Raw genomic sequence first — 23,026 nt, forward strand, 5'->3', positions numbered from 1 at the left:
AAAGGAAGCGTGAGTTGTTATTCTCTTGATTTTCCTTGTGTAAAATCCGAGAATTTGTGCAAATCTGTTTTGGTGAATAAAAAAAAGTTTTGAATGTATGTTGGTATGTATGCGAAAATTCTCATGGTTTAACTTGATTGGTTTAATGAAATCTTTGTTACACTTCGGCATGACTAATCAAAATCAAGTTTTTAAACCTGGAATCTGTTTTGGTATATTTTGTTGGAAAATCAAGCATCATCTATTGTGTGCAAATACTTTCTATTGTTTTGATACTTGGTTTTTGAATAAGGTAACGAAATTTGCCAAATTTGTTTTCAATTTATATTCGTGCCTTAAACAGTTTCTGTGGTTATACATGAAGTTTGAGTTCCATTTGATAAAGGTTAACTCAACAACGGAGCTTCGACTACACTATGCCCCCGATAAGCGAAGGTTTGTATTAAATGGAAAAGGTAAAATCGACCCTTATTCTTCTGCTTATAAAGGTAAGATGCTTGAAACTTTTGAAACACCTTTGTACTCCTCGGATATTGACAAAGATCGAGTTGATGATTTAATTTTTGTAAAACACTTAGATCAAAATGTGCTTGACTGTCCTATTTTATTTATTGATGATCTATCTGTTTTGATGGTTGATAAAAAGATTATTGTTTTTGATAATTTTTATGATGCATGTGTGAGTGAATCTATAGTCCATCGATTAATGCATGGTATGATTGTGCAACTTTGTGAACCGTGTGAACTTTTTCAAATACCTACATGTGACGATTACGTTTACCATTTGATTTATCACTCGCGATTTATCATGGTTTGTGGAAACAATTTGAGATGATTGTATGCCTTAAAACATGTCTATCTTTGTTTCGAATATTTGATGAGGCATTGGCGAGTAAATTAGCTTATTTGCATGGTTATCTGAATCTGTCCATTCGCATGCGTTATACTTGTTTTGTTATGCTTATGATTGGACTACAAGTTTATTTGCGTTGCTATTTACTAACTAATGGCTATTCTTTTCAGTGGACTCAATTGCCATTAGTCCCGTTCGATCGAGGAAAGTCGAGTCCATTTGATTTTTCAGATTTGAGGATGAATCTTTTTGAGGAAGGGGGGAATGATACGAGTCACAAAGGCCCAATTCAAGCTCAAGGACATGATGGGCTCAAATTACCACAAGGCCCAATAACGAGGTCAAAGGCTAGACAAATGCGTTCAAAACTAAATGAAACCATTCAAGAATTTATTAGCAAGGCCTTAGATGCGTACACGAAGGAAAAAGAAAATCAAGATTCACTTTCTTGTTTTCAAGAAAATCAAGAAACTGAATCTTGGTCCAATTTTGCTGTTTTGAGCGATTTTAGGAATCAAGAAAATCAAGATTTCAAATCTTGGAAATCTTGGTCCAAGAAACCGAATCTTGCAGCTAAGGTGCATTGGATCTCAGTTACGAGCATCAACGAACCAATTTCAGGAGAGAACGGATTACAAGCCCAAATGCTTGAAGAAACGGCCCAATAAGATGTTCCAAGCCCAATCAAGAAATTTAAATTAGACTTAGTTGAAAATCAGGCCAAATTGTCAAAGTGGCCCAATTTGTTAAGTTTTAATTCTTTAAATACTTAGTTTTAATTTTTAGAATTTATGAATAAATTTCTATGTAAAAATTCAGTCCAAGAGGCCCATTTAAAGTCCTTGGCCGAATTTCCCCTTGAAAGAAAAAAAAATTAGGTTTTTTTTTTTTGGTTTTCCTATTAGGATTAGGAAAATAGTTAGAAGGTCTATATGTATGGCTTGGCAAGCCACCCTTATACACATTACACTTGAATAATACATTGAAATTAGATTTGTTTTGTTAAGTGAAAGTTCTCCAAGAATTTTCTCTTGAGTTTTCTCTAGAAGGAGTTTTAACAATCTTTTCGATTGTGGGAGCCATCTTCAGCCTTCTTCTTGCCATTGTTCTTCATTGGAGGGAAGATTAGAGCCGTTTGAAGGGAGTTGTGAAATCTGTCGGGATTTCAAGGCTTCTTAGGACTTTTTTTATTTTCTTGCTGTTCAATCTTTTTTTTAATTTTCTGCTTGTGTCGATTTCATTATCTAACTTGTTTAAACTTTCTTGTTGCGTCTCCAGCCCCGTTCAACTTTCAAGAATCTGTTCGGCATCAACCTTAGACAACAAGAAATGTTTTTGATTCACAAATCCCCTCTTTCTTGCCGTCCAAACCTTAGATCTAGTTGATTTCGTGATCTGCTGAGTTTTTTTGAAATTAACTTGCTGTTTTGTGTTCTTCTTTTCAGATTCGGCTGTTTGGAGCCTATCTTGAATTCAATTCTGTGATCTTGGCTTCCAAGATTAGCTATTCATAAGTGTTTTTAATTCTTGGCTGATCTTTTATTGATTTGGGTATTTTCATTTCAGATCTAATTGATTCTAAGCCGAATTTTCTATTTCGTTTCAGATCCAAGCGTTTAGCATGTTCATAGTAGTTTCCCGTGACTTGACAACTCGATCTTGGTCCGCGCGCAACCCTTTATCATCAAATCAATTCAACAATATATATTCATATACGAATCAGATTCGGCAATGTATAATCATATACAAATCAATTTGGCAATGGATAACCATATATGAATCAAGTTCGGGAATGTATAATCATATACAAATTAATTCAGCAACTTATATCCATATACAATTCAATTTCAACAATTTATAACCATATACAAATTAATTTCAGCAAAGTATAATCATATACAAATCAATTCGGCAACTTATCTTCATATACAAATCAATTTCGACAATGTATAACCATATACAAATAAATTTCAGCAATGTATAATTATATACGAATCAATTCGACAACTTATCTTCATAAATAAATCAATTTCGATAATGTATAACCATATACAAATAAATTTCAACAATGTATAAAACAATCAAATTCGACAATATATATCTATAATTAATCAAATTCGGCCACGTATATAACATTTACATTTAAATTCAAAAACATTTTTTTACTTATGAACTTACCTCGTTTGGAAACGAACGGATCAGAATGACTATTCGACAACTTTCGATTTTCCCCGATCCAAATCTAATTTCTTCCTTTCTTGATCTAAATCAATTCAAATTTAACTTATTTAGAGACATATTCATTCAATTTCATCCAAAAACACATAAAAGAGCATTTTGTACTTTATCCCCTAACATTTCACATTTTTACAATTTAGCCCCTATTTCACAAAATCACAAATTACACAAAATTTTAATACACCCATGCTTAGCCGAATTTATTAGAGGTCCCTAGCAGCCTAAAACTTGCATTTATTTCACATTTCAACCACCCAATTTACACATTTCTCAATTTAATCCCTATTTGACATTTTCATCAAAAAACACTTTATAAAATATGAAAATCTAACATTAAATATTCATATTTTACCACTAAACATCAAAGAACACATAAGCTTGTCAATGGCAACTATCAAAATCTTTAACAGTTTTAAAATCGAAGACACGAGTTAGCTAGTACTAGTAGCAACGACTCCAAAAACATAAAAATCATTAAAAATGGGACAAAAATACTCACCATGCACCCAAGGATACCATGGCCGAACCTTGATAGCTTAAATGGTATTCTTCCTTAGCCAAAACCGGTTGAAGAAAGATGATAACTGTGTTTTGTTTTATTTAATTTATATTTATTTACTAATTTATTTTAATGCCATTAATGAAATCATTAGAAAATCATATAATGGATGACCATTTATGTCATTATCCACTAACTATGGTCTAATCACATCATAAGGACCTCACATTTAATTAATCATAGCAATTGAGCATTTTAACAAATAGTATGCAACTTTTGTATTTTATGCGATTAAGTTCTTTTATCAAATTAACTAACCAATCGGTAAAATGAAATCATGAAATTTTCACACATATCAAATAACATCCTCTAAACACCAAAAATAATATTAAAATAATTTTACGACCTCAGATTTGAGGTTCTGAAACTACTATTCCGATTTAGCTAAAATCGGGCTGTTACAGATAATTAGTTTAATTTGATTGTTGTTATTAGTGTTGGTTCTCTCTCAATCATGGTGCTCGCGCGCCGAGAATTGGCAAGGCGGTCATTTATTTAATGCCCTCATAGGCTATGAGTTTATATTGAATCATAGGACTATAAGGAATTAAAAAATGATTAATAAACCATGTGACTAAACTAGTTCAAGGAAATTGACATACGAAAAGTATGAGATGAGAATTTAAACCACATTTATGTTAATTATAATTACACTGTAAATTAGTAAAGAATGAGTAAGGCCTTAAAGGTGAATTAAACCTCATAAACCTCAAGCTAAGTTGAGTATCTTCCTTGATTTCTTACACATAGATTAACATGTCGTTGTTTCTTACACATAGATTTGATTGTGGATTTTGAGAAGCCACGTTCGTTTCGAAAGATTCTATCACCTTTGCGAAGTTGAAGAGTATGTTTTAATACTAAGTTCTTATCTCTTATAGCATGGCATGTACATAAGTTAAGTTTTAGTCAATATTAAGTTTATAAGTTTGATTTTTACTTAATAGAGTCTATACTATTTTAGAGATTTTAATTTAAGTCTCAATGTTTTGTAAAAATTGTATAAGTTCCTCAAATTACAAATTGTGTTATATGAACTTTGAAAACGATACAAGTGTCTTATGAACTCATGAGTATGATTTATTGATGTTTGAAGTAAGTTCAAGAAGGAGTTCAAATGTTTTCAAGTATTCTTGAGCTCTATTTTGTGCTTGCATGTAAATGAGATGTTTCAGGATGATTTTGGTGTGTTTTAATATTGTTTTTAAGTTTCCCTACTTCAAATCTCTAGACATGCATGTTCTTAAGACTCAAATTTTGCTCCAAAGGTCTAAGGTCTCAAGACTTGCACCCAAGTCTCGAGATTTTTAAACATCAAAGTCTAAAATCCACAATTCTACACACAAGTATCGAGATTTTTATCCCAAGTCCCAAGACTTACAAGGTAAGTCTCGATACTTTGTTGTCTAAGTCTCAAGACCTGCAATCGCTGCACCCATACAAAATATTTTATCGGTTTGTGCCCCTAGCAACCCGTTTTATGTTCTAGGGATGTCCAAACCTTAAAGAAATATTCCGAAATGATTTTTAAAATGAAATTAAACTTCTTGAAGGTTGAAATGTGGTTTAAGGGAAATTTTATTAGATTCTTAAAAGAAAAACTTTGCAACCGGAGGTGAGATGGGTAAAGGGTGTAACACACAAATAACTCTGTAGATATAATACAGCCTTCGAGAATTTGTGATTCCCGCCAAAATTTAGGCTTGGTTATTGGCTGAAGTTTTTACAAATTGAAACCGACTATTTTTAATGCTTTGAATAGGAGAATTATTGATCATCCTCTCCTCAAAATCTTATATAGACATATATTATTTGCGCATAACTGTGAATATGTATACTATACATTTCCCTGTTTCTCTATGGCCAAAATTATCCCATTAAAAGAAAATTAAACATGATATATCATCCCCACCTCCAACGTAGATGCATGGGGTACACTTAACGCATAGGTTGATAGTCGGCTGTTTCTCCTCAAGAATTCATACCCATAGTTAATTACAAGCTTTTTTATCAGGCTAGATCCTTGCTTGGCTTTGACATATGAGTGCCCTAGTATGTATGCTATCCCAGCTTCCCTAGCTTCCATTAGTTCCTGCAACTCTTCCCTTGCACCAGTATCTATCTCCGGGCTCTTTGGCACAATAAACCGTACTCTTTTTCTCAGTTTTATTACAGGTGGTGGTGACCATATCTCCTTCAACTCTGATGGACCAGCTGCCTCTATGTTGTCTGCATCATCCTCCCTCATCTGAACCCCTTCTGTATGGCTAGAACATGTTCCGACGACTGTCATTTTATCATCATCTTTCACCAGATCTTCATTAACACTACCAGGAGCAACACTTTCTGACCGTATAAACTCCGCTATACTGCAAACAAGATCTTTCTCAAACTCCATGTCATCTTTATGAACATCGCGATACCCGTATCGTACGATGCACCTATAAAGCCTGTACTCCCTAGGTCCAATATGACCGACTAGAAACCGTTCCTCAGGTTTAACATGAGGAACTGGGACAGATTTGATGCAAAGAAAAACTAGGACCTGATGGAAGGCTGGAAGGTTGGTGACAAAGTGGGAGAAGATTGCAGGGATTCCGGATACGAGAGCAGTGTGGACAAGTCCAATCCCACGAACCCGTACTATGCCTAGACTCGGACCCAAGCTAAGTAGCCAGTTGATGGATACCTTGTTTTGAACATCGAACTCGTATTTTTTCAGTGTGCCATAGTGCCAAACACACATGATTATAAGGAAGATGAAAGCAAGGGCAATCGGAACCCAGGCCCCTTCAAGGAACTTGGTGAGGGAAGCAGTGAAGTAGAGTGCTTCGATTGTGCCAAAAAAGAAAACAAAGCCTATTGCCAAGAATACACGCTTTTGCCAGCATAAAACAATTACCAAAGACATCAGGCAGGTAGTGACCAGCATCACAGTTATAACAGCCAAACCTGTCCAAAAAGAAACACGAAGAGTCAAAATTACTAGTACAAATGCAGATACAAAAAGACTATCCAATTTACGTTTCATAATTCAGAATATGTTTTCAAGGAAAGACGGATATCAAATATGTACCATTGTTTCTCAATATTAAAATAATAAATGAAGCAACAAATTCCTTACTCCTGTCTCCTATTGCCTCAAACACCAATAATTTAGTGCCAAACTTTCAGGCAACTTTAATTATATCAAGACCGATCCATGTAGAATTTCCTTAGATTTAGGAAGAGGTGAATCGTTTTCCATTTCTGCTTTCAGTCTCGCATATAGGCAATGTCATGATCTCAAATCCACATATATGGCTGGAAACAGAAAACATCCTTGTCTATGTTGCACCAGTATAGATGCTCGCAATTGTTATAAATTGCTGGCACTTTAGTGGTTAGTAGAGTTAGCATGGGGATTAAGAATTTAACCCATAGCTGCTAGAAAATAGACTCTTTATGATTATGATTTGTTGGCCTCACCAGTGCTCCCGAAGGAGTGAAAACCAAAAGATGAAGGTGATGAACTGGCTTAATAGGATAGGCTAGGACTTCCCTTTTACTAGAATGTCCATCTACTGGAACTACCCTTGATGTAAGCTACCTTGCTTAACCAATTCCACTAATCCTACTAACTCATATCTGTTCCCTTCTTCTCTATCTCCAGGACTTGCCCTCGCCCTTTAAAGAACTCCAGCCCTTAAATGAAGTATGAGATTTCCTTTAGTGGATGCCATGCAACTCTTAAAAGCAGATGCTGAGAGAAAAGGAACAGATGTTGCAAATGGGCCTGATGTAGTTTAGTTCTCTATCGTACATGGGGAATTTTCAGACATACAAAATGCAATCTATCAGTAAAGTACAGGTTTTGGTGGGTCCAAAAGAAATACCATGTGTTTCCAGTTTCCAAATATGAAGACATGGTTCAGGCTAGAATATCAAGCTAAGACACAAGATGCTCTGAAGCCCCAAGTTATAAAACCAATCAAACACATTTATGGAGTGGATTGTCATACCTGATGCATTACCCATGCGCCTCGTGTCTCTAAAGCCAACAGTAACTGCCAAGCATAACACCATCAGGAGCCAGTTAATCTCAGGAATGTAGATCTGACCATGGATTTTGGATGATGTGTGGATTATTTTGACTCTTGGGAAGCAACCAAGGGAAGAGCACTGTTTGATGATGGAGAATGTTCCAGTTATAATAGCTTGGCTTCCAACTACTGCGGCAAGTATGGCTATAACCAGAACGGGCCATCTTAACTTTTCTGAAGCGATAACGTTTTGATAGTTGCAGTTAGCTGAAAACTCACCTATCATCCAAATTAGACTGTCAAGAACGACTTAAGGTACCTACCTGGTACAGATACATAAAATCCAATTCTGTAATCACTTTCGATAATATGATGCTGAGATAGATAGGCAGCTTGCCCCATGTATGCAAGAATCAAGGATGGATAAACCAAAAAGGTGAAAGCAATCTGCAGAAATGAGAATTCCCATTAGATAAAAGCTGTTAATCACAGCATAATTCAAAGGTGAACAATAACCAGCAAGCATGCAACTATAGAAGTTCTTTTGTCTAAATTAAATGCTTCTGATGCCTAAAATTTCATAAAAGAGTAATGAAATTGTCAGTTGGTAATTGAAATGCCTGCATGTGTTTCCTAGAAGATATGTAGTTTTCTCCTGAATGTCAAAACTACACCACGAAGTAAAAAGTAATTAAGATGACATTGTCAACCAAAATCATAATTCAATAGTCCAAACAACTTGCAACAGAATATTTGTTTAATCATCCATGAGACAGAACAGTTGGCTCTTCTCAACAACTCCTACCATGGCAACTAGACTTGTCAATTCTAATCCTAAACGCCGGTTTTTTGAAGTTTGACTTTGAAGTTCAAATCTCTTTGGTATAGAAATTGAAAATTGAGATGACTTTGTTGAATTTGATTGAAAGCAAACGAATGACTACAAGGAAACTTTTAAGTAAAACGTTTTAGTTCCATAAAATGTAAAAATGTATATTTTTTTTTCCAATCATATTAGAAAATCAACTATAATTTAAAGAATATAAATTAAAATGTTTAGATGTATTTTTAAATATAGTGTTTTCCCTTTTACCTTTGAATTAAATTCTAATAATATATAAATTGATCAGATTTTAAATTAAATTTGATTTTATTAAAAACTCAATAATCTGAATTTGAAAAGACCCAAATTCAAATAATCTAAGTGTCCAACGCAAATTATCCAAGCCCAAAATGCCTTGAATCTAGAGATATTTAAACCCTAAATCATATGAACTCGAAATGATCTAAACCCAAAATTGACCCAGCCCGCCTATTTATAGATCTAAATGCTAACTTAGTGTGAAGAAGAAATCCTTAACCATGAACTAAGCATATATACCTTTATTGACAATTGTGAAAAATGTCCAAGATCCGCAAACATAGCCTCTGAACCTGAACAATGAAAATGTAAATAAACTTATAATCAATCTTTTTATTCTCAAATGGTAGCAATACACACAAATAAACATATAACCAAAACCACACACACTGACCTGTTATACACAATAAAATACCACCCAGAGACATCCAACCTCCTCTCTGGGTTTTCCTAAAAAATTTGTACATGTAATATGGAGAGAGAGCTTGATACACATGAGGATTCCAGTGAATGATATTATATAATCCAATGGCACTGATGCAAAGAAGCCATACTAGAACCACAGGTGCAAACAGAAAACCAACCCTGTGTGTGCCATAATGTTGAAGGGCAAACAAGCCTATCAGTATGATACATGCGACTGGAACCTCTACGTCTGCAAAATTTGTTGAACCTTCATAAGAGGCAGTAGAATGCTATATGGATGACATAGGAAGAGAAGAAAGCTGGTATAAAATCTCAAGGATAAAATAAAGAACGATTTGTATGGAGACATGCACTTGAAAGAGAAATTACAATTAGCAGTCACGGTTAGAAATTCCGCTAAGACCAACTTCCAGAAGCATTTCAACGTGGTCTTTATTTTTAACATTTCATAGGAGCATCAGTAATAGCTTATCTGAAGTGCAATTAATATACTTTGGGCAAAAAGAAGACTATACAACTAAACACTTAGTTGCAAAGCTAAAACGACACTTTGAAGACCACGAATTGTTGTTTAGTGTCAACCTGACGCTAGGGTCCCAGCTAGCACATGAGTACAAATTCTACATGGTTCGAATAAGTTGGCTTATTTTAAAAATAGAATTATTAAGTAGGTCCTTTCTTTAGGAACTATAACTTATCATGCAGGAGCATATTAAGTAACTTGATGCCAAAGTGTGTACTCCTAATGTCTCATATGATTTCCCAAGGTGGGTCAGTGGTTTTGATATAAACTGAAAGTTTCAATTGAAAGCAGAGTATGCAGGCAAAAATATCACTAAAGAGATTCAATCTACTAGTTTGGGTGGACTATGTAACTGTATATGACCCAGTTTAGAATGTTGATTGGAAAGTCTAACCAACTTGAGGTGAAAGGTAAAAACTATGGGTCCCACAATACATATGCTTAATGTTATGAGAGACCAAGATCGAAAAATGAAGATAATCACAGAAATCATGTGCCGTATAGATTAATTGTTGAAGAACTCAACGCCAAGAGACATCATACAAACTTAGAAAAGTCTGGACAACCATCCTAAAACTTGAGAATTACTGAAGCAATCAAAAGGACCTACAATCTCACTTTGTGCTAAAATCCAGCAACGCCAACAGGGATTGGCATCATGGATTATTTATCTAGAAAAAGTACCAAGAAACTTAGCCTACAAGCCGAGCTTTTGTTATCAGCCATGAGTTGTCTTCTCTGGCTAACCAAGAGTATATTTAGAAGCTACAGTTATGTGCAGCCGAAGCAAGTGAAAGGAGAAAGCATCTTACATTTATGATGCTCTTTTGACATTGATAGCTCGAGCCCAGACACCGCAGAGAAAACTGCACAAACAACCCGAACAATCAAACAATCCAGTTTATGACATAATTACCACAAGAAACCAGGGAAAGAAAACTGTAATCACCCGAAATAGCTGGTGTGAGGATACCATCACCAATTACCATACAGGTCCCAATCAAAGCAAGAACAAGCAAGAACCTTTGCAACACCCTATGCTTCTCTAAAGAGGATTTCAACCTTGACCCAAAACTTGATTGTGGTGCCAAACCGATACTATCCTTCTTGTACTCAATCAGCTCTTCATCTGCCAATTGGCAATTGGGCAGTGAGTTGACTCGGGCGTGTCGACACAGCAAGGAGTACAAGGCAAAAGTCCCTCCTTCACCATTATCATCAGCTCTAAGTACTATAAACACATATTTGAGCAAAGGCACCAAAGTGAGAGTCCAGAAAACAAAAGACAAAACCCCATAGATTTCTTCATTTGTCTCCGAGTGTTGAATATCTTCCTCAAATGTGCTTTTGTAAACATATAGGGGGGAAGTGCTTAAATCCCCATAGACTACTCCAAGGCTTTGGTATGCCAAAATCAATACCGTTCTCCATGATTCCTTCTGCAACAATATTAAAAAATAATCCAATTAGAACCCCGAATTAATGTTACTCATTTAACTCCTTGAACGAGTTTTCTTTTTCATCATTCAGTATTTACTTTCAAACTCAAATTTGTGTTTCCCTTTAATGAAAGAACATAAATGGGTTCTCAGTGAAAAAGACAAGCGATTAATACGAATTTGTTAAAAAAAGCATCTTACCTTAGCATAGTTTTGATAAACACCAGTCTCCAGATCCATGACCGAAGAGATTCAACGAATGCCCATTTGCTAAAGAAGACTCCTCGAGTATATACACAGGGATACAGATACAAACAGATGAAGTCAAGGCCAAAGATCTTTTCTTTTTTTCCTTTCTTCCTCTAGTGACAGAGTTGTATGTATGCAGACAGCAGTTGACCACTCATCAATGGAGACAACATAAACAAGGAAAACTTTCAAAACCCAGAAAAACAGAAGTGAATAACAAGTATAATACTTAGTAGTAAAAACTTGTAGTGATCTAAACAAAACATGAAAAATAAGGACTAGGTGCTATGATTGTTTTGCGTATGACTTGTGAGGCTTCTGGAGAAAGAAAACAAGGAGTAAGAGAGAGAGGCTTGTTGTTTGCTGTGTAGTTGGTGAGGAAAGTTTCATGGATTTCTGTTTTATTAATAACTACTAATTAAATAATTTAACAGATGTTTTTGTATGTTTTAATTTTAAATTTTTAAATAATTGAGTATTAATACACAAAAAGACAAACTGTATTTTCTTTTTCCTCCATCCATTAAAATGTAAGTTTTAAAGCCACTTCAAGGCCAAGATAGAGCTCTTATATTTATTAACTCATCTAACTTTAGTGGTTAAATGCTTAAAAAGTAATTTTATACTAACAGACCTTGAATAAAATACTTCCAGATAAAAAAATAGTTTAATTGTTAATACTATTAAAATTTTTTTATTAAATTTATTAGAGATAACACTTTGAAGAAAAATAAACTCAGTTAATAGTTATGCAACAAAAAATTAACATTATAATGAACTTAAATTTAACAAAAAAAATAATATTAACAATTGGACTTATATTTTTAAATCCTAAAATTAGAGGGAGTAAATTTTAAATGTATGAATAGTACAGGGACTTGGAGCATATTTTAACCCAAAAAATAAATCTTAAAAACTACACATTGACCACATGAACTTTTATCCAATACGTAATTTGATACATGAACTTTGATTTGGTTCGATTATACGAATGAAACATTGATTGTAATCCGAATATATATAACTTTCATTTTGATTCAATTGTAAGCATTTAAAGAAATAAATATAACACTTTTTTTTATATTAGATAAAAATAAATGCAATGTGTAAACGCAATGTTGTATTATATCGATAATTGTGTTAGTGATTTATGAAAATTAAATTAAATTAAATTAAAATTTCATGCATAAAATTACACAAAACATAATTCATAACATTGTATATAGGAGGAAAATTATATCAGATTTAACTTTAAAAAATTACTTTGAAGTTTCAAGGGTAGCATTTTTTAAACAAAAATCTCTAAATTATTTTCTACTTATTTATCCTAATTTAATGTTATATATTTCTATTTCTCTGCTTTACAAAATTTGAAATGTTAACTTTTTTTTTATTTAATTTCTGATGTCATAATTTATAAGAATTAAGAAACAATTGTAGTTGTCAGTAAACAAGTGAATTTTCTTAATTTATTGACTATTTATTTACCTATAAATGGTTGAATTATTAATTTTTAAATACAAATATCATAAATTGAAGTAGAAAAGCTAACTTTTCATATTTAGCAAAGTAGAGGAATGAAATAAATAATTAGATATATTTATAGCTATACCATAATTAATTAATTTTGTAAAAGTCAATACTTTATTTTTTTTCATCCTTAAATTAGTTTGGATTATGAAAACAGCTTATTTGGTTTGTTGAAATTATTATTTTTATCTTTTATTTACTATTATTTAAAGCTTTGGTTAAGGGTGTTATTTTTAATTGAGTCTTAATTTAATTGTGAAATTATCAAAAGTCTATTATTTTTATAAAACAATAAATATAAGTTTGATGGTTTTTTTTGTCTTTTTATATATAATTTAGTAAAATATATGCACATTATAAGATCTTAAAATATCTCTTCTCCCAAATTTATCGTCGAAAAAGTCAATTAATCACTTTATATAAAGGTAAATTAATTTGTACAATTTTAAATTCTTGATCACATTAGAACCTAGATTGAAATATAAATAACAATTTTTATTCTTACTAAAGAACAAATATTATCAAATTTTCCTTAAAAGTTGAATATTTTGGCAATACAATTATCTAATCTCTTTTTTTTTAAGAGGAAGAAATAAAGAGGAGAATAAATGAAAGTAATGAAATTGGGAATCATAATAAAGGGAAAGAAAAAGGAAAGGTGGATAACAATTATAAAGACCCTTTTGATAAGAGGGAAGCTTTTTTTTTTTTGGATAAATTGATAAGAGGGATGTTGGTTCGTATAATTAAAGCTTTTTATAAAGTGAAAACAATAGGGAGATGAGAAAGGAAGAGCAAGTGATCATTTGTGATTTAAAGCGGCCTGTATAGATTAATTAGAAGGTTGTAGAGTTCTCTTTTTTCTTTTTAAATTTAAAAGATTGTTGAATTTTCCTTTTATTAAATTTGGTTGTTTGTAATTTGAATTCCAACAAATAACAAAATTTAAGGGATTCAACCCTGGCCCACCATATACACCTCTAACTGATTAGTAATTAAGAATTTAAAGAAGATTTGGAAAAAGTTCCAAGAAACAAGGCAAGTTGTGGAGTTGCCCATGTTTTCCTCATTTTATACATGGACAATCACATGATTATCACATAACAATAATAATTAAAATAACAATATAGGCTACTTCAGGAATTAAATTATACCTTTTTTTCTTTCTTTTATAGAAACATTATAAATATTATTTATACTAACAAATATATTTAATAAAAGTGTATACAATCATCAAAGGATGCTTCTGTTGAAAACATAAAGTTAAATGTTTAGAGTTTATTGCTACACATTTTATTATGATTCAATTTTTATTCATTTATAATATGTAAAAAGGCCAAAAGCACTAATAATATAATTCACTTTTTATCTAAAAAGTATTTTAGTAATTTTTCAATTAAGTTAGTATTTGAGTGATACCAATTTAATCAGAGGTGTAATATAAGTAATAAATCATATCACAAATTTAATATGGATGAAAGAACATATTTGATGTAAAAAAATATTTTCTTTTAAAATTCATTTAACGATGATTATAATTGAAGTGGTAAAAAATTTATATATAAAATTTATTAAACACGTGTTCGGTTGTAGATATATGATCTTTAGTTCTTTTATTTAAGGATTTTATAAAAGTATAAAAAGATAAAAACATCATCATAATAATACTAGTTTTCATTTAAAAGAATGAATATATTATTCTTTTATCTTTTAAAAGAAGATTAATATGCTTAGTCAAGAGTTTTATAATAAACTACATTATTATCAAGGTAGTCAGTATCGCATCAGTAGAAACGTCATTTTTCTACTAGAATGGGTACGTATCAGTATCCGTCTATTTTGGTGTATTATTTCGGGTTTATCGATATTTTTTAAAATATTTAATATATATAAAGTACTTACAAATATCAAATAAATGATGCTGGATAAATTTCAAATTTAAAATATTCCTCAATTATATAAAATACTCATTAATAAACTCTACAAATAAATATTCAGCATTCAATAAATTCAAAATTAACAAGAAAAAAGGAGTCAAATGTAAGGTTTTTTTTTTATATAAAAGAAGTTGAAGGATGAGTCAGGATTTTTTTTTCTTTCACAATCGAGTGAGTGAGTTTTTTTAATTATATTTTAAACATGAAAGTATGTCCAATTTTTTTAAAAAAATGTTAAACTTTACTTTCTAGTGTAATATTTTTTATTATTCAATACATCCCGATTAAGTTTTTAGCATAATAGTAAATAGTTAAAATTTTTATATTTTTTAATATTATTCATGCATGGTTGGTGCATCATGTTTCGCCCAGTGCGACCGAAATTGATCAAAACTAGCTAAACCAGTGCGAAACCGACCATCATGATTATAGCACACCCAAAACGTAGATGAAAACATTCATGTGATAATTTTATTAAAATTGATATAAAAATCAAATGTGACTTCGGTTGAAATAGTAATGTTGACTTAGTGAAACTTAGAATGGCTTGGATTTAAATCATATTATTCTTATTATTAATATTTATTTTTCTAGATTTATCAAGATACAAAAAAAGAAAAAAAAGCATAAATATCCTCAAAATAACATTTCTTACTTTTTAGAAGAAATAGACTTTTGGTAACTTCTTAACTGAATTAAGACCCAATAGATGGATGGCATCAACTCATTTAACCCTTTAATAAATAAATAGATAATTTAAAAGCAAAATAAGATAATTAATAAAGTTTTCATAAAATCATTATAAATAAATAATTGTTTATCTATATTACTATTTATAAAAGGAAAGGGTTACATGTGGCGCCCTAAATCTGGTCGAACGTCACATTAGCTGCCGAAGTGACTTTCCACTCTCCACTCAACAATCACCAAACAAACCAACCAACCAATCACACCTCACAATTAATTAATCATTATATAAAATCCTAAATCATACTTCTCTAATTAAAATTATCACATATTAAACGAACATGCTTCAGATGTACAATAATTTCACAAACATACTTTGCTTGTATCAATCGAGTTCGCTCGACTCTCGTAGAGTCAACCCATACATAAGGCAACAAAAGAAGTGAAATACACACAATGTAAAACAATTTAGTTCCTGCGAACTCCTAAAGTCTAATGTTTTAGGCTAGCAGGTTACCAAGGTTCTCACCTTGCGGACTCTAACTTCTCGCCTACCACTTTGCAAATGGCATTTGGTGAGCCCTACAGAAGTCCACTTTGTGAACACCCACTAGGCAAAAAACATGTGAACCCTTTTTAACAAACTGATAGCGTTCTCAAACCGATCTTATCCCTTTGTTAAGCATCCCAAAGTGTGGCGATCATCCTTATACCTTCGGTTTCTATTTCAATATAGATAGCGGGTCAAGGTTCCATCCACACCTAAACTTTTCGATTTTAAACAACCTTATAGAATTCGGGTCGTGTTGATATATAAAATCGGTTCTTTTCTATATAACATCGGTTCTTTTCTAGTTCATTTATATTTGAGAGTTATATCCAAAATTTATCATTAGTTTACCTTTTCTTTCAATTTCATCCAAATCTAGTGCAAGTACCTATTTAAACGATCGAGCACATAAAATCATGAATCAACCTGTAACCAATTTCACGTTAGTTAATATCAGAGCTACCGAAATCTAAATCAAGTGTGTACGTTACCCTGGGTTTTCAAAAAAAAATAAAAAAATCTAAATAAAAGAAAAGAAAAAAAGGAAAAAATGAGTAGAAACTAAAAAAAAAGTTTGAAAATCCTCTGGTAAAAATTTCTTTCGTTTCATATTCTGGAGCTATTTTACGTTAGTTTGTGAAATTTAGAGATAACAAAAAATTTTCGACCCAAAAAATTCCCATTTTACCCTTCCACCCGAAACACCCCTAAACACCATATTTAACCCATTTTACATCATTTTGACACATTTGGTGAAAGCAAATTTTCCTAAAAGAATACCCAAAATACCTTTAAATTCTTTTTAAAGCCTATTTCTACCCTTTTGCCACAACAACTTCAATTTCTTGATTGTGTTCTATTAGTTTTGTTAGAACCGAGGGAATAACTTTTGAGAGGTAAAAGGCGTAAGTGAGTGAGATTATTCGAGTGGGAAAGCCAATTCGGGTGCAAACACGAGTGGAACGATTTATTTTTTGAGAGAATCTTGTAAGATTTGTTTTTGGTAAGGTACTCATTTACTATTTTTTAAATTTCTCTTTTAATTAATAATCTGTTGGTGAAGTATGTCTCGAAGTCCTGAAAGAGAGATTCCCAATGCAGGAGCTTAACCTCTAAACTTGCAATATCAAGTGTTGCTACAAGAGATGCGACAAATGATGCGAGCCAAATTGGAGCCTATTCATGAAAGGCTTGACCAAGTGGAGGAGTGTTTTCAACGAGGTCGTTCACCATGAAGGCCTAATGTATGAGGTGGTTGTGTTCCCATGAGAAATGACAATGAAGGATACTATGGTAATGATAAGGTTGATAATGATCGTGGTTCTGTTGTTAGCATAAGATGACAAGGAAGGAAAATACATGAAAGAGTCGATGATAACCTTGAAAGTATTAAGCTATAAATTTCACCATTCCAACGCTTGAACGATCCTGAAGCCTATTTGGAGTGGGAAAAAAAGATTGAAATGATTTTTGATTACCGCAACTACTCAGAGTTGAAAAAGGTAAAACTTGCTGCTTTTGAGTTTATTAATTATGCTATGATATGGTGAGATCAACTAACCATATGAGTAGGAGATGAAATGGAGAGTGTCTCGTGGAAACTTGGACCAAGATACATGCTACCATCTGAAGAGGTTCGTTCCTAGCCATTATCGATGAGACCTTTATCAGAAATTGCAAGTCATGACTCAAGGCAACCGAAGTGTTGAGGAATACTTCAAGAAAATGGAAATCGCCATGATTCGAGCCAAAATTGATGAAGATCGAGAGGCAACCATGGCTCGATTTTTAGCTGGACTAAATCATGAGATAACCAACGTTGTAGAACTATAACATTACGTAGAATTAACCGATATGGTGTATATGGCTATCAAAGTAGAGAGACAACTTAAGCGGAAAGGTTTATCAAGGCCTATGAATAATGCAGGGCCGTTTTCTCAGTGGAATCTAAATGCCAATAAAAAGGATGTGAAGCCCCAAGTGAAGAATCAATCCAAAGTGTCAAAAACTAATAAGCCTTATGTTTCCAATGATAAAGGCAAGAATGAAGTGCAACAAGGTTGAACTCATGACGTGAAATGTTTCAAGTGCTTGAGACATGGTCATATCGCTAGCCAATGACCTAATTGAAGCTGGATGATTCTTAAGGATAGTAGTGAGATTGAGTCTGAATATGAGGATGAGCAAGAGCCAATTCCACCAAATGAAGAATTGAGCGATGTGGAATTTCTCGTTGAAGGAGAGCTTATTGTTATCAAGAGGAGTTTAGCCATTCAATCAAAAGAAGATGATCAACAACGTAAAAACATATTCCACACTTGTTTCCACATTAATAGAAAAGTATGTAGTATGATTATTGATGGAGGAAGTTGCACTAATGTGACTAGTTCAGTTTTGGTCAAGAAGTTGGGTTTGCAAACTACGAAGCATCCACAACCGTATAAGCTTCAATGGCTTAATGACAGAGGAGAAATTAAGGTGACGAAATAAGCATTAATTACTTTTTTGATTGTTATGTATTTCGATGAGATTTTATGTGATGTGTTTCGATGCATGCCGATCATATCTTGCTTAGAAGGTCGTGGCAGTATGATTGAAAAGTGATGCATGATGCATACACCAACCGATATACCTTAAACCTTAATGGCAAGTCCATTATACGTGCACCAATGACTCCAAAACAAGTGTATGAATATCGAATTCGAATGAAGGATGAACGTGCAAAATACTTCAAAAGAGAGTGAAATGATGAAATTGAGTGACAATAATGTGAGTGAAAAAGAAAATGAGAGAGAGTAAAAACTTATAAAAATGAGGTGTTAAAAATTATAGAGAAAGATAAAGGTAAAAATATTGAGAGAAAAAAAAGAAAACGTCCAAAAAGAAATTAAATTTTTTCTTAAAAAGAGTCGAGTGTACGAGACCTTTAGGAATAGATTCAGTAATAAGAGAAATAGAATGTGAGGAGACATTTTATGATAAGCATATTTGAGTTAATCTCTTTGTCCTTTAAGAACTTTTTGAACTTATCCAGAACTCATTCTTATGGTGTTCTCAAATCGATCTTATCAATTTTTTAAGCATCCCAAAGTGTGGTGGTCATTCTTATACCTTTGGTTCCTATCTCAACATAGATAGAGGGTCAAGGTTCCATCCATTCCTAAACTTTTCAATTTTAAACAACCTTGTAGAATTTAGGTTGTGTTGATATATAACATCGATTTTTTTTCTAGTTTGTTTATATTCGAGAGTTATATCCAAAGTTTATCATTAGTTTACCTTTTCTTTCAATTTCATCCAAATCTAGTGCAAGTACTTAGAGGAATAGTTCGCATAACCTTTAGGAAACCTAATAACATATTGTAACTTAGAGGAATGTATATAGTATAATACATATCATAATCATAACATATTATATTAATATATTAGAAATTTGTGATGGTGAAACATAATCATAAGTCATATGCATTGGATAAATGGGTTTCCAAACACACCAAATGACTCAAAGAGTCCTGCGATATCTTCAATAAGTGTAGCATGAGTGCTAACACTCTCCAAACACACCACATCATCTCTGGTGAATGGAGCTAAGCTGTACACTCCCTTGTCTCTCCAATGCTATCTTCGAGCCACAATACCCTATCACAATAATAAATGTGAGTACTCACAATTCTATGGCATGCCAATGATATCCAATGATTTCAATGGTTCATAATGCCAATACATCACATTTAACACATTCACGGTTCGCAATTAATATAGCTCGCAATTTAGCAGAGCTCATAAAATGGCGCAACTTACAATATATAGCTCGTATTACCTATAGTTTGCAATAAGACATAATTCACAAGGCACATAGCTTGCAATACAAATAGCTCACATATAACATAAATTGCACAATAACATAGCTCGCGTAAATAAAGCGCAGTTTGCATAATCATAGCAGAGCTCACATAGTATAGTTTACATGTTATCATAACTGGCATAGATAGAAACACTTACTCTAAGAACTTAAGATAGGTGTTTAGACTACCTAAGCTCCCCTTATCGTGCAAATTAGTGCTTAATTGCAGTATTCATGACTACTCACCTTTGCTATTTTGCTGCTTCCTATTGAACCTAAGCAAGCTTTTTCTTGCTATTATCTTTGTTCGATGAGGCTTTTCCTAGATTTGTCACTTAACACACATATAACATAATACACATGTATTATTAACAATAATAACACAATCAAAACACTCTATCCTACTATCGCTCTTAAGCCTCGTGAGCTCTTTAAAATAACAACGAATTTTGTCGAATTTATAATTTCACCACTTAGATCTCATTGTTAAACCTTAATTTTACCTCTAATAATTAGAACAACATCTAATTAAATATCTTCACCATTAATTCCATTCAATTTCCATGTTCTTTATTTCCTAAAAAAATCAAGCTCAACAAGAACATTTGAGTAAAAAAAACTCGTCGATCCATCAAGATTCATTGGAGATTTGTTAATTTAAGATTAAAAACCTCTTAAATACATCAAAATGAGTTGAAAATTGTTTTTAAACAGTCACTTAGCTTACAATGATGAGATCTACCATTTTCAAGTAAAAACAAGCTTTAAATCATGAGATCTATTGAAATTTCAATTAGATTAAAGTATCTTATTTATTTTAACCAGGGAAAAAAAAGATTATTACCTTAATTTGAAGAATTCCACGAGATTTGGATTGACTTGAGCAAAAATGTATTAAGAAATAATAGAAAATTGAAAGAGAAAAGATAAATTTCTTTTGAAATTGGAGAAGAAAATTGTGTATGGATGCTTAGAAAATCAGGATGGTTGAGATACTTTTGAGAGAAAACTTCTAATTTGGATTTAATGAAAATTTTCAAATAAGTAGAAATATTGAGGGAAGGGACGGTGGGTGTTTTTATATAGCCAATAAAATATTTTAAAATTTGGTTTATTTCCTTTAAGTACCTTTCCTATTCTCTCCCTTTTTCTACCAGAATCCCATTTCAATTAAAACTTCTTATTTTCACATTTGATCTTTAATTTCGATATCTAACTCGAGCCCAAGACTTAATTACCCGATTCTACTAACTTAGTTTTTGGGGTGTGACACTAGACCTTTCTTACATGACCCTTCTCCATTGTTTGATTTTTTTACATGATAAAATTAGGGTTAAATTTTAGTTATAATAATTAGGGTTAAATTTCAGTTATAATCCCTTTTTTTAACTACCATAAGATTATGATTAAATTCAATCTCAAATCGTGCCAAAATTAAGTAATTTAAATTTGATAGTTAAAAAACTATTGTTTATTTGAAAAGAAATTATGATAATTATAATTATAATGTAATCTATAATAATTAGTTATTCTAAATATATTATGATAGTTTTATATAAAATATATATTATGGTATATATTGTTAGACCCAATTTCCTTTGAAACCCAAAAATTAGGAACCGCTAGTGGTTAAATTAGAACAGAACGTAAATTGACGGTCTCTACTGGAAAGTTTGAGAAAGATAGTAACTGGAATTGGACAGGGTTTAGAATCAAGTCTGGTTCGGTTGGGTTAGAACCAATTGGTCTCTTAGCGGGAGACATAATGATTCTAAATGGATGAATCTTAAACAGTTGAAGACCATGTGAAAAGGTTTATAAATAGCCGATAAATGACTTATCGGGGGACTTCCTTTCCAATATGTTTCATTTTTCTTTTTCAAATTTCTTCTTTAGTAGCTTCTAAAGGAGATGGATACAAGAAATCTCTACATGGAGCGATGATCGGGAGGTATAAGTCAGAAAAGTAGAGAAACCAGTAAGTTGGTAAGGTTTTGAGCCCTTTGGTGCACGTAAGACTTAAAAAAATAAAAGTAAGAGTTTCTAGAAACCATTTTAAGGATTCTGCATGTTTCTAGACAACTAAGTTTAATCTAGGATTTTTTAGTTTAACCTAGAAATTGGTTGTTTTAGCTTCCAGGAGAAGGGAAGCTCTGACGTTCGGAAAAGCTAAGTGGACAAGGTAAGGAAGTATCAAGTGAATTTATGCACTCAACCCTTGAAATGCTAAGTATGTTGTAAGGTTGCTTGGGTTATAAGTATCCATTATCCTAGTTTAAAATGCATAATTCTATTGTGTTTATAAAATGCATGTAATGTATATGAGGGAAACATTGTCGGGTTTAGGTGAAGTTAGGAAGGGAAAATGGGAAAGACCATTCTATTAGATATTGCCAAATAGTGTTGCTGTGTGCACCCGTGATGAGCAAAGATTTGTACCTTGCGGAGAGAATACTGTGGTGTTTGAGCATCAATGTATAGGAATAGTAAATTGGAGGAAGAGAAGGAATGCAATGGGAATGGTACGTAAGAAAGATAATGGTGAGACCATGGGACCGATTGGAGGCTATATGACTAAAATGAGTAAGACTATAGTTGAAAAATGCTATGACATCATGATAAAAGATGAGTAAGACCATAGCTGAATGATGCTATTGCATCATGACAGAATAAGACCATGGCTGAAAGACACCATGGCATCATATGAAAACATGTTAGAATGGCTAAATAGAACTAATACCATAGCTGAAAGACGCTATGGAATTTTTCGATAGTCCGTCGGGACAATACACATGGGGAATATAAGATGTAAGACCATAGTTGGACTATGGCAACCCAGATTATCCGATGGGACGATAAAAACAGAATGATTTGGCGAGATGATAAACATGAGATAGTCTGACAGGATGTAAACACGGGGTAGTCCATCGGGACAGTAAACACGGGGTGGTTTGTCAGGACATTCAAAATGGACCCATAAGGTACAAGACATTAGCTCGGCCAAGGTAGAGCAGAACCTCCACCAAGA

The 23,026-nt window shown here is 32.5% G+C and overlaps 1 protein-coding gene across 1 annotated transcript; it reads right to left on the reverse strand.

The window, feature by feature from the left end:
- Positions 1-5,277: 5,277 nt before the first annotated feature.
- Positions 5,278-11,842, reverse strand: LOC107948542 (potassium transporter 6). Its single transcript, XM_016883132.2, has 8 exons — positions 11,403-11,842; positions 10,712-11,201; positions 10,575-10,628; positions 9,208-9,468; positions 9,054-9,106; positions 7,996-8,119; positions 7,652-7,906; positions 5,278-6,602 (listed from the first exon to the last, which is right to left on the reverse strand). Exons 1-8 carry the CDS (start codon positions 11,439-11,441, stop codon positions 5,539-5,541), a joined length of 2,340 nt encoding a protein of 779 aa, XP_016738621.1. The 5' UTR covers positions 11,442-11,842; the 3' UTR covers positions 5,278-5,538.
- Positions 11,843-23,026: the final 11,184 nt, after the last annotated feature.

The sequence above is a fragment of the Gossypium hirsutum genome, chromosome D01 (assembly GCF_007990345.1).
Source record: "Gossypium hirsutum isolate 1008001.06 chromosome D01, Gossypium_hirsutum_v2.1, whole genome shotgun sequence".
Classification (NCBI taxonomy): Eukaryota; Viridiplantae; Streptophyta; class Magnoliopsida; order Malvales; family Malvaceae; genus Gossypium; species Gossypium hirsutum.

Excerpts from the sequence above, each read along its gene's own strand:
- LOC107948542 (XM_016883132.2), bottom strand. The coding sequence starts at position 11,441 with ATGGATCTGGAGACTGGTGTTTATCAAAACTATGCTAAG. Across the intron at positions 9,469-10,574 it reads GTCAAAAGAGCATCATAAAT|ACGTAGAGGTTCCAGTCGCA; the intron begins GTAAGATGCTTT and ends CAAATTTTGCAG. Across the intron at positions 6,603-7,651 it reads GCGCATGGGTAATGCATCAG|GTTTGGCTGTTATAACTGTG; the intron begins GTATGACAATCC and ends CTTTTTGGACAG.